This window comes from Scylla paramamosain, chromosome 11 (assembly GCF_035594125.1).
Source record: "Scylla paramamosain isolate STU-SP2022 chromosome 11, ASM3559412v1, whole genome shotgun sequence".
Taxonomy (NCBI): Eukaryota; Metazoa; Arthropoda; class Malacostraca; order Decapoda; family Portunidae; genus Scylla; species Scylla paramamosain.
In genome coordinates this window covers 27,963,523-27,976,022 of record NC_087161.1, presented here as the reverse complement: position 1 = coordinate 27,976,022, position 12,500 = coordinate 27,963,523, and the positions used below count along the sequence as shown (strand labels likewise).

General features: G+C 45.3%; 1 protein-coding gene across 10 annotated transcripts in view; it reads right to left on the bottom strand.

Annotated features, from left to right (window-relative positions):
• The window catches only part of LOC135105173 (cytoplasmic polyadenylation element-binding protein 2-like), a 121,373-nt gene that overhangs the window by 10,204 nt on the left and 98,669 nt on the right, over positions 1-12,500 (bottom strand). For 4 of the 10 annotated variants that reach the window (XM_064013239.1, XM_064013240.1, XM_064013243.1 and 1 more), the window contains 3 exons: positions 10,178-10,228; positions 5,707-5,817; positions 1,666-1,689 (listed from right to left, as the gene is read on the bottom strand). The exons of 3 other annotated variants lie outside the window; for them this stretch is intronic. In XM_064013239.1, the coding sequence (XP_063869309.1) occupies positions 1,666-1,689; positions 5,707-5,817; positions 10,178-10,228 (186 nt within the window). The remainder of the gene's footprint in view (positions 1-1,665; positions 1,690-5,706; positions 5,818-10,177; positions 10,229-12,500) is intronic. 3 more of the 10 variants (XM_064013244.1, XM_064013241.1, XM_064013245.1) reach the window with 3 other exon arrangements.

Below are 12,500 nucleotides of genomic sequence, written 5' to 3'. Positions count from 1 at the left end.
GCTCGTCACGACAAAGCGGCCTAACCATGGACTGATGTGCACCAAGACTCATACCACGTGAAGTGTTCCCCACCGCACCACCCTCATCACCGTCCTGAGGGGAGCCACCGGGAACACCACGACGCTGCTGCCCCGCCCCGCCCCGCCCCGGCACATCCGGCAAACACCGCCGCGCTTCCGCCGCATCGAAGAGATGATAAAAATGTAGATAAGATGAAAACAAAAACGACCCTAATGCACGGCCACTCCATCAAAGCGGAGGGCGAGCGGCTCCTTGGTGGCTAAACGACGCCATTCCTCTTGGTCTGGCTCGTAAGTCTGTTTCTCATTTACGTAAATTATCAAATTTATGAAAATACTCGACATGAACCCCGTGGACGCGGTGCCGTGCGCGGCGCTCCAGGGGCGGCGCAACCATATACGCATTAACCTGATCCTGCTCATCACCACGGCGAGGCGGAAGTGCCGCAGAGATTCGCGATGACTCTTCCCATTCTTTGAGTAGCCTGGACACCCCTGGTGCTGTGAGAGCCTGCATGTGATCCTTGGCATGACCATCCACTGCTGAGTAAGGCACGCAGAATCTGCTTAGCGGTGGCGGTGGCGGTGACGGTGGCGGCGGCGGCGGCGGTGCAAGGCGTCGGTGCATGGGCGGCAGTGGTTGGGTGCGGGAGGGCGGAGACGCCTTGCCGTGTGACACGTTTAATACCACAGGCCACACACCACCACCACCACCACCACGAGCACGGACATCTCCACATCCCTCATGGTGTTTTTTTAACGGTCTATATATAAAAAAAATTATCAATCCATTCAATTCCGACAACCTTGATTTAGTTTGTAACTTCAGCGTAAGAGGCGCCGACCGAGACGCCTCTCCAGTCCTCTCCGCTGCCCGGGGCGTCCGCTCCTCGCACAAGGTAGGGCTTTGAGGTCTTGCAGTAATTTTTCGTTCTCAACAAGGACATAAATAAAATCTTTAAACTTGAAAGTAATAACAAACCATGAAGACTCAGCTACAAATATGTACAAAACTATATCGGTCCCGTGGTGAAGGGCCAGCGTGGGGAGGTGGCGCCCTGCCTCCAGGACTGTGGGGCTGCGTGGCACCGCCGATACCACCACCACCACCACCGGGGCGGCACCGTGACGTCACAGCCTCTGTACAGACAAGTCAGTCCTGCCGCCGTGTGCCGTGACTTATTGATCGATTATTTCTATATATATTTAACTAACTACTTCCGGGAGCAGCGTGGTGGTGCCGCAGGGCCGCAGAGGCGCCGCGCCCCGCCGCGCCAAGGGGCTGTCACACTGACAGCCTCGCCCGCCGGCCGACATGGCGGCAAGGGCCCCACCAGGGAAAAGGGAGGAGGGGTCCTGGCCGACACAACGCTGAGGAGCGCCTTTGCATGGACGCGTGGCGGCGGCGGTGCCAGGCGCGTCGCCTGGGGACGGCACGCACGCAGGCACCGCCGCCACAACACTGCGTCTTGACATTCTTAGTAAACATGACTGTTGCCTTGGCGTCACCGCTGCGTTGCGTGGCGATGCGGGAGGGGATGGGAGGGGGCGAGTGGTGATGGTGGTGGTGCGGGGAGGGGAGGGGTCGTGCCGCTATGGGGTGGGGGGCACAAGGCATCACTAAGGAGCATGCTCTCATAATACCTCTCCTACGAGGGGTCCCGCGGCCTGCATGAAAGACACACCACAGAACGCTCGGTCAATACTCAGCTGACACCCTCGTTAAAAAGTGTACACATGGGGGAAAAATATGAGGCTTCAAAAGGTATACATGTGTGGAGGAAAATACATAAGGCTTCAAATTAGCACCGTACACACGCACACGCACGCACACGAAGCCATGACTGAGGCAAGCTTCTCTCAGGCAAATGTACTACACCTTGTCCTGCCCTGTCCTGTCCCACCCTACCCTGCCCTTCCCGTGCCCTACTCTGCCAGCCTGCCTCTCTAGGGTCACCCGTCATCCCACACTCCACACCCTGATATCAGTAACTCTGCCGACCCTCATACCCTCACTGCTTGAAGGCAAATGTCACACTAAAGGAAGAGAAACGAAAATGAATACCACTACGAACACAAAACAAGACATTTACCTGAAGCACAGCCACACCTCAAAGAAAACACACCTACATCTTGTAGTGATATTCTTCGCCTTATCTCTGGATGGCAAAGACTAAAACACCTTTTCTCTCCCTCCCAGACCATGTCATAGTGTGCTCTGGCCCAACACACCCACTAATAATGCCTAAATACTCCTGACATAAGTTGAGCTTGTGGCATGCATTGCTGTACGTATAAAAGTCTACTAGTATGTATAATAATAAAGTATTAAAACATACAAAAAAAAAAAAAAAAAGAGAAATTGATGCATAAATAAATCAACAAATAAGATGAATAATAAGACTGACGAATGAAATAACGAAATACACTAATCAATTTATAAATTAATATTAATTAAGAAGTGAATACATCAATGAATGAATGAATGGATGGATGAAAGAATGAATGAAGGAATGATAAATAAATAAGTAAATAAATAAATAAATAAATAAATAAATAAATAAATGAACGAACGAATGAATGAATGAATACCCCAACAGATGAATAAATTACTAAAAAATAAGTGCATCAATAAAAATTAAATAAATGAATGAAGAAATGGATCAATGAGCAAATAAATGAATGGATAAATCGAATCATAAACACACCCAACAAATCACCCAAATAGAAAAAAAAAATAACGAAATAAATACACCAATAAAAGGAAAAAAAAAAAAAAGAACGACTCAACTGATAAAATGAACAGATCAATACACTAATATAAAGAATGAATGAATGAATGAATGAATGAATGAATGAATGAATGAATGAATGGGTAAAGTGAACCAGGCGTGAAATGGATGAACATAAATGCATCAATACAAATGTAGAACCCAACTAGGAAATGAACAAACCAGTATACCACCAATGAATGACTGAATGAACCAATGAACGAATGAAGGAACGAATGAAAAAAAAAAATGCATAAATAGAGAACCAAACGTGAAAAAAAACACCCACAAAAATGAAAAAAAAAATGAAAATAACCACGAAATAAAAAAAAAAGAACTAAAATGAACTGAATGAAAGATGAATAAATAAATACATGAATGAATGAATGAACGGATAAAGAGAAAACCAAGCGTCCCGAAACACGTCACACCATGAAGGGCAAAGCAACACACGACACGCACCTAGGCCTACAAACAGACAGACAAACAGACACTACCCTCCCCTCCACCCCCCCACCACACAAACACAGCGTCGCGGGGCCTCACAACCCAACCCGTCCGGCCCAGAATACCCAAAATGCACCGACTGTTACGGCCACTGCCACTTTATGAAGCTGTGAGGCAATGCAGGGGAGGGGAAGGACTGTGTGTGTGTGTGTGTGTGTGTGTGTGTGTGTGTGTGTGTGTGTGTGTGTGTGTGTGTGTGTGTGTGTGTGTGTGTGTGTGTGTGTGTGTGTGTGAGGGGAGAGCAGGATGAGATTGGATGGATTGTATTGTCATTGTTATTGTTGTTGTTGTTATCGTTGGTGGTGATAGTGGTGGTGGTGGTGGTGGTGGTAGTGGTAGAAGTGGTAGTGGTGGTGGAGGAAATAGCAGTGGTAGTAGTGGTGGTAGTGGTAGTATAATAATAATAATAATAATAATAATAATAATAATAATAATAATAATAATAATAATAATAATAATAATAATAATAATAAAAATAATAATAATACGAAGAAGAAAAGTAGTTTTAAAAAATAATACAAAATAATAATAACAAACCAACAACACCAAAAAACAAACACAACAACAACAACAACAACAACAACAATAACAAACAAAACTGCACCCCCCACAAAGCCCCAAAGAAAGAGAAAGAGAGGCCCACGCGCCCTTCCCTGCAGTGCACCCAGCCAGCGGCACGGCACAGCTCAGCCCAAGCCCCTCCTAGTGCCCCAGCCGCTCCCACACCAGGCAGGCCTTCCGCTATGCTGGATACCTGTCTGGCACGGCACAACACTAAACAACAGGCACCCACACACCTGGCCGGCTCCGTGAGAGAGAGACCTCAACACAGTGGCTCGCTGTATTTGCAACCGACTGACGCAATGTGTGTGTGTGTGTGTGTGTGTGTGTGTGTGTGTGTGTGTGTGTGTGTGTGTGTGTGTGTGTGTGTGTGTGTGTGTGTGTGTGTGTGTGTGTGTGTGTGTGTGTGTGTGTGTGTGATGCTATAAGAGTACGCACAACCAGCAAAGAGAAAAAAAAAAGTAAAATAAACAAATTGAAGGAATAAATACTTTACAAAGATGAAGATAAATAATAGCGCTATAACCCCAGTAAAGTAGTAGTAGTAGTAGTAGTAGTAATAGTAGTAGTAGTAGTAATAGTAGTAGTAGTAGTAGTAGTAGTAGTAGTAGTAGTAGTAGTAGTAATAGCAGCAGCAGCAATGTTTGTTGTTGTTGTTGTAAAAACAGCAACGGCGCCAACAATAAGACGCAATAATAATAATAATAATAATAATAATAATAATAATAATAATAATAATAATAATAATAATAATAACAATAATAATAATCAGTGAAAACAAAGCAAAACAACACATCAACATTTCAAGAAAACAAGCGAGTCAGTAAATAAGGCCACCGTGTGTGTGTGTGTGTGTGTGTGTGTATGTGTGTGATGGCGGTGAGTCACGGAATGGTGTGAGGGGGAGGGTGGGCAGTGAGTGAGTGAGTGGGTGACGGAGGGGTAGAGTGAGGCCCCGCGCGGCACCGCTCAGCCACGCCTACTGTACTGTACTGCAGGCCTACGTCTTGCCCACCACACAGCAACGCTACGTACACAGCAAACACTGCACCGTATTCTGAGACACCTCTGTCCGCACCTCCACTGCTTTCAAAAGGCTCTAGTAAAAGTGAGACGGGTTTTTAAGGGTGTTTTTAGGATTCTAGTGACAGGTTAACAAGATTTATATATTATTAAGAGGAGAAACACACTTGAGAACCCGGCTGATCATCTCTGTGGCCTCTGAAAATAGTTGTGGTGAGAGAATACAGCGTTTCAGAATACAGGTCACAGGAACACACGAAGATCCGCCGCCTTGGCTACTGATAGGGTAAGTTAGGTTAGATTAAGCTACAATCGGTAACTTAACCTAGTCTAACTTGTCTAGCGTAACCTAACTCATCCCTGAAGTTAATTGGAGTGGGTTGGGATCAGGTTACGTTAGCCTAAACTAGAATCGGTAATATAACTTAGCCCAACTTACGTAACCTAACCTAACCAAACCTAGCCGGAAGTGGGGTAGGGACATGTTAATTTAGGTAACGTGACACAACCCACCCCACCCTAAAAAGCAGATGGAGTGGGGTTAGGAAAGGCTAAGTTAAGTTACCTGACTTCAAACTTAACCTAACCTAACAACCCCATAAATAGCTGAGGTAAGGATCTCCGTATGACCCCAAATAAAAAAATCATATAAAAAAAATAAATACTCCTAAAAAAAAAAATAAATAAATAAATAAAATAAATAAAGGAAAAAAATGAGAGAAGTAAGTCAGTAAGTTACAAACGGCGGCACACCAAACATGAAACCCCAAGCGAGGACTGAGCCGGTAAGCGAGCACCCACTGAAGCCTCCGGGAACACCTACTGGACGGAGACAACGCGTCCAAGAACAAGGGATGCCCGGCCGCCGTGTGGAGGGACGTCGGGGGGGCGCCACTGCCGTGCACACCGAGAGGGGCGTGCTGGAGTCTTTGGGCTGCACGATACAACCCAGGGCAGTAACCAATAGTAGTAGTAGTTGTTGTAGTAGTGCTTGTCATCATCATCAACATCATCATCATCATCATCATAATAATAATAATAATAACAATAATAATAATAATAATAGTGATAGCCTTGCCTCTCCCCGTATCATAAAAAACGGAAAAGCCGCGGAGGGCATCCCATGTTCTTTCTTCTTCCCCGATAAACCAGGGGTGAAAGTGGGTGGTGGATGGGGGGCACTGTTTTATTTTTCATTGATTTTATTTTATTTCAGTGTTGTGTGTGTGTGTGTGTGTGTGTGTGTGTGTGTGTGTGTGTGTGTGTGTGTGTGTGTGTGTGTGTGTGTGTGTGTGTGTGATGTGTTGTGTTGTGTTGTGTTGTGTTGTGTTGTGTTGTGTTGTGTTGTGTGTGTGTGTGTGTGTGTTGAGATCATGGATAGTTTGTCAGGGTGTGGTGGTGGTGGTGGTGGTGGTGGTGGTGGTGGTGGTGGTGGTGGTGGTGGTGGTGGTGGTGGTGGTGGTGGTGGTGATGATGATGATGATGATGATGATGATGATGATGATGATGATGATGATGATAGTAGTGGTGGTGGTGGTGGTTTGTGAAGTTACAGTGTCTAGATGGGGGAGTTAGGAGGGTCACCACTACCACTACCACCACCGCTTGTATCTGTCACCACTATCATCACCACTGACATCACCACCACCACTATCGCCACTATCACACACTAAAACTCACCACCACCACAGGCACAACCACGCACCCTCACCACCATTACCACACCGGCCACAGGGGAGAGAAGGGAGGAGGGAAGGACTCAGAGGGAGGGAGGAAGGGAAGCACTGGAGGGGGTGGAGGCTGGGGAGAGAGTGGGCAGTGAACAGCTGACCAGAGAGAAGGGACCCAGACTCTTGACCTAAAGCTGACCTGACACGACCCACCATGACCTTGACTCCTGCGCCATGAGTCTCTGGGAGGAGAGGCTGTGTGGGGATGACGTTGTGATGACTGTGGTGATGAATGGTGACTGTGGCTGGTTAATGATGACAGTGGCTGGCTATATATGATGAATCTCCTAGGCTGGGCAGTGTGAAGATGCCTTTATGATGACGTGATGGCTGATGACTGTGGGTGACTAAATGATGACCCTTTAGAATTATGGTGCAGTGATAAGCTACAAAGAAAGGTTACAGTGAACGATTACTGTGAAAAGGTTACAGTGAAAGGTTTGGGCACGTGCGCGTGAAATGACTGACCCAAAAAATAAAAATAAAAAAATCACGCAAATTGACGTGGTTCCCATCAGCAACTTTTGATACACTTGTCTCGTAAACGCCATACGTCACAGCTTTCCATTACACCCAATACATTTATATCTTATCTGCCGTATTAAACTGAACGCTCACCCCGCACTATACCTAATAGAATAATGGGCAGCCGTGACTGATAATTAGCGATATGCACGCAATATGTGGGAATACTGACACGGACGGGAAACTGGAGTGATGTGGAGTGAATGATGGAGTGATATGATGAGTAAATACTGGAGAGATGTGTGCAGGATGCTGGGGTGGATGCAGGAGTGATGTGTATGGAATGTGATGAGCAAATACTGGGGTGATGTGTACAGAATGTGACGTGAATACAGGGGTGAATACAGGAGTGATGTGTACTGAATGCTCCCCACCCCCTCCCACACACTACAGTTAGCAGAGTAATGGGCAGCCGTGAGTGATAATTAGCGATATGAACGTAAAATGTGAGAATAATGCCGCAATGAAGGGCTGGGGGAGGGAGACTGTAGTGATGTGTGTATGTGCGTCTGTTTCCCTTGTCACTGCCAATGTGTTTTTAAAAGGCCAAACTATCGTATTGAATCCGGATAACAATAATGAGGAATAACTAAACCATTAATTAATGACTAACTTGTTTACTTATTTATCATTTAACCCCAGTTTTGCTATTTCTTTATTTAATCTGTATTTATTTTTTACGTTTAAAGGAGGGAAAAAAAATGATGAGAGAAGACAAGTCGACTTAACTTAACCCTTCCCATAAAAAAAAAAAGATTCACAAAAAGTCAAAAGAAACGGTACCATCTTTTCATGTATTAGAGAAAAAGGAGCAAGGAGGATGGGGAGGTGAAACAAAGGCAGGGCTGCGGGTGAGGCGAGGAGACGTGAGGATGTCTAAGAAGCGAACACCCAAGAGAGAACATCCCAGTGTAATCTTTCCTGAATCATTGTTGTCTTTGTCTCCCCGATTCTGCCGCAGCTCACCAAAACCCACGTGATGAAATATGTGTTGAGAGAGAGAGAGAGAGAGAGAGAGAGAGAGAGAGAGAGAGAGAGAGAGAGAGAGAGAGAGAGAGAGAGAGAGAGAGAGAGAGAGAGAGAGAGAGAGAGAGAGAGAGAGAGAGAGAGAGAGAGAGAGAGAGAGAGAGAGAGAGAGAGAGAGAGAGAGAGAGAGAGAGAGAGAGAGAGAGAGAGAGAGAGAGAGAGAGAGAGAGAGAGAGAGAGAGAGAGAGTTGAGGCAGACACAAGACAAACCAGTGCCAAAAACGAGGCCATAAATTTTGAGGCATAAAGAACTTAGAAGGTGACAACTCTTTCTGTGTGTGTGTGTGTGTGTGTGTGTGTGTGTGTGTGTGTGTGTGTGTGTGTGTGTGTGTGTGTGTGTGTGTGTGTGTGTGTGTGTTTACCTACTAGACAATTTTCTCCAACACTGACTCAAGCTCTTGATATCCCCCCCCCAGTCTTTTAAAAAAACAGAATCATACCTTTAAATTTACGTACATTACTCAAACCCTCCCTTCATTTAAACCAAACCCACTGATAATTTGAATAACCCACTGCTATATCATTCAATTTATAAAACTCATACACATCCCGATCTCTTAAGTTTCTTCCTCTCTCTCTGTGTGTGTGTGTGTGTGTGTGTGTTTGTGTGTAAGTGTGTGGGTAGAGAGGCGACCTGATAGATTCACAGAGGCTGGGGTGCTGAAATGGAGTGATGGTCTGGCATAGGACACACTGAGGAGGACAGGTCTGATGGCGTGTTACGATTGCACCTCGCCTGGCTGGGATCGAGAAAAGCCTGGTGGTGGTGGTGGTGGTGGTGGTGGTGTGGGTTGACACTGGCTGGGTAAGCAAACTATACATGGACTGGGAAGGGCTCAGAGATTAATAAGAAGTGTGGGGAGGATGAGGAGGTGGTGGTGGTGGTGGCGGTGTGGAGTTTGAGAGTGAAGGAGCAAGGAAGGGGTGACTATCCTAAGTGGTACGGTGGTGGTGGTGGTGGTGGTATTTGGAAGTGGTCTGGTAATGGTACTCGTAATGATGGTGATAATGAAGGTGGTGGTGATGGTGATATTAGGGGTGATAGTGATGATAGTGGTAGTGATGGTGATGCTGAAAAAGATTAATGAAGAGGAAGAAGAGGAGGAGGAGGAGGAGGAGGAGGAGGAGGAGGAGGAGGAACGAGGCTGAAGGTTAAAGATCAGAGAGAGAGAGAGAGAGAGAGAGAGAGAGAGAGAGAGAGAGAGAGAGAGAGAGAGAGAGAGAGAGAGAGAGAGAGAGAGAGAGAGAGAGAGAGAGAGAGAGAGAGAGAGAGAGAGAGAGAGAGAGAGAGACCCTGGGGAAGGTGATAACTAAGGAAAGGAGGACCAGAAGAAGAAGAAGAAGAAGAAGAAGAAGAAGAAGAAGAAGAAGAAGAAGAAGAAGAAGAAGAAGAAGAAGAAGAAGAAGAAGAAGAAGAAGAAGAAGAAGAAGAAGAAGAAGAAGAAGAAGAAGAAGAAGAAGAAGAAGAAGAAGAAGAAGAGGAAGAAGAAGAGGAGGAGGAGGAGGAGGAGGAGGAGGAGGAGGAGGAGGAGGAGGAGGAGGAGGAGGAGGAGGAGGAGGAGGAGGAGGAGGAGAAACTGGGGAGATCAAGACTGAACAAGCAGACGAAACACAAGAATTAGAAGAAAAGTAAGAAAAAAAGAACAACCAGAGAGAGAGAGAGAGAGAGAGAGAGAGAGAGAGAGAGAGAGAGAGAGAGAGAGAGAGAGAGAGAATCAAGACAAAACACCACAGTATTCATATGATCTGGGTGGCTTGGGCTGATGTGAAGTTGATGTTGACGGTGTATGAAGGGAAGTACAGACCTTATATCGTGGCTTGGGTTGGTGTGTGTGTGTGTGTGTGTGTGTGTGTGTGTGTGTGTGTGTGTGTGTGTGTGTGTATGGGTGTTGGCGGCTTCTGTCGTGGTGGGGGGCTGTTGTGGGGATGTGTGGGGGGTTATAGGCCTTGTGTCATGGTGGGGGCTGGGGGACAGTGTGTAAGGGACAAGAGAGGAAGAAAAGGAGGACTCACCGTGGAGTTGTGCCAATGCTTGTAGTGTGTTGTTGCCGCACCCCATGAAACCTGCCGACGAGGAAGAGGGTTGAGAGAGAGAGAGAGAGAGAGAGAGAGAGAGAGAGAGAGAGAGAGAGAGAGAGAGAGAGAGAGAGAGAGAGAGAGAGAGAGAGAGAGAGAGAGAGAGAGAGAGAGAGAGAGAGAGAGAGAGAGAGAGAGAGAGAGAGAGAGAGAGAGAGAGAGAGAGAGAGAGAGAGAGAGAGAGAGAGAGTAATCATACATAATGTCAAATGGCGTTTACAGAGCTAAAGAGCGAGAGAGAGAGAGAGAGAGAGAGAGAGAGAGAGAGAGAGAGAGAGAGAGAGAGAGAGAGAGAGAGAGAGAGAGAGAGAGAGAGAGAGAGAGAGAGAGAGAGAGAGAGAGAGAGGAACTACAAACTCTTTAGTCAACTACATTACACTACTATTAATCTACTTGTACAATTTCTACATACAGGAGACATCTATTGAAATGCTTCAGAATACATGCATGCTGGCTGGCGGAGGAGGAGGAGGAGGAGAAGGAGGAGGAGGAGGAGGAGGAGGAGGAGGAGGAGGAGGAGGAGGAGGAGGAGGAGGAGGAGGAGGGACAAAAGACAAGAACTTTACAAGAACAGATGAGGAAAAAGAGAGAAGTTGGACAAAGGAAAGAAAAAAAGACAGGAATGATAGAGAGAGAGAGAGAGAGAGAGAGAGAGAGAGAGAGAGAGAGAGAGAGAGAGAGAGAGAGAGAGAGAGAGAGAGAGATAAAAGCACAGATAAAGACAAAAACAATCTAAGAAAAAAGTAAATATAGGAACAAGGAAGACACAAAGAAAATAAGAAAAAAAGAAGAAAATAAAGCAAAACAAAAAAAAGAAGGAAAATCTGAGGTGAATCCAGAGAACACACACACACACACACACACACACACACACACACACACACACACACACACACACACACACACACACAGCAAGGCGTGGATGCAACAACAACAAGAAAACAAGAAAACAACAAGAAAACAACAACAATAGCATAACCCAAGAGAGAGAGAGAGAGAGAGAGAGAGAGAGAGAGAGAGAGAGAGAGAGAGAGAGAGAGAGAGAGAGAGAGAGAGAGAGAGAGAGAGAGAGAGAGAGAGACCAAACAAGGAAATAGTGGACAGGTGTTAGTTACCAAAGGAGAAGAAACTAGATAGGCAGAGAGAGGTACGAGAGAGGAGGTGGAAGAAAAGTGGAGGAAAAGTGGAGGAAAGGTGGAGAAAAGGAAAAGATGTAACTAGAAGGAAAAAGAATGGAAAAGGAGGAGGAAGAAAAGTGAGCATAATGGAAAACGAAAGATATAGGAAGACAGCACTAAGGAGAAGGACGAGAGAAGAAAAGAGGTGAAAGAAAGAGAGAGAGAGGAGGAATGGAAAAGAAGGAAGGAAGGAAAGTGAAGATAATACAAAACACAAAAGATTAAGAGATATTAAAGACGCTGAATGGTGAGGAAAGAGAAAAACAGAAATGAAAAAGATGAAATGAATAGATAAAGAACTGGAAAAGTAGATTACTGTGGAAAGACATACACAAATGAAGAGAAAAATGAAATACCCAGGGCAAACAGAGAGAGAGAGAGAGAGAGAGAGAGAGAGAGAGAGAGAGAGAGAGAGAGAGAGAGAGAGAGAGAGAGAGAGAGAGAGAGAGAGAGAATGAGAAAAACGCAATTACAACTGAGAGAATAAGAGAAAAAGAAAGAAAAATATGAAGACAAGAAAAAGGAAAAAAAAAACAAGAAAACAAACACAGCAACACGTGGGCATGAAAGCAAAGCAAAACAGGACAATAATAATTAAACCAAACAAAACATTCATAAAAAAAAAAGAGAAAAACAAACTCAGAAAGAACATATGAAAAAGTGGGAAGGGGGTACTCATGCAAACCAAACCAGAACGCAAGACAACACAAAGAAAACGGAATAACAGCATGCAGTTACGTACACCACGCAGTCCAACACACACTGGGCAAGACACAAGCACTGATAAAAAGACAGGGACGGAGAGGAGTGACTACGATAAACTGACAGAACGAGAGAAAAAGTAAAGAACGAGAAAATCGGAAAAGGAAAAAAACGGGAAGAAACGCCACAGAAAACGTAATGAAATATAAGGGTACGGAGGGGTGACTAAGATGAAAAGCCACACGCACGGAATAGAAAACGATAGAAAACGTAGACATGAAAAGGCAGAAACAACACAGAAAGAGATATAAAAAAAAAGTAAAAAAGAGGAGGAGGAAACAAAGTACGGAATAAGAAAGAAAAAGAGGGAAAATAAAGAA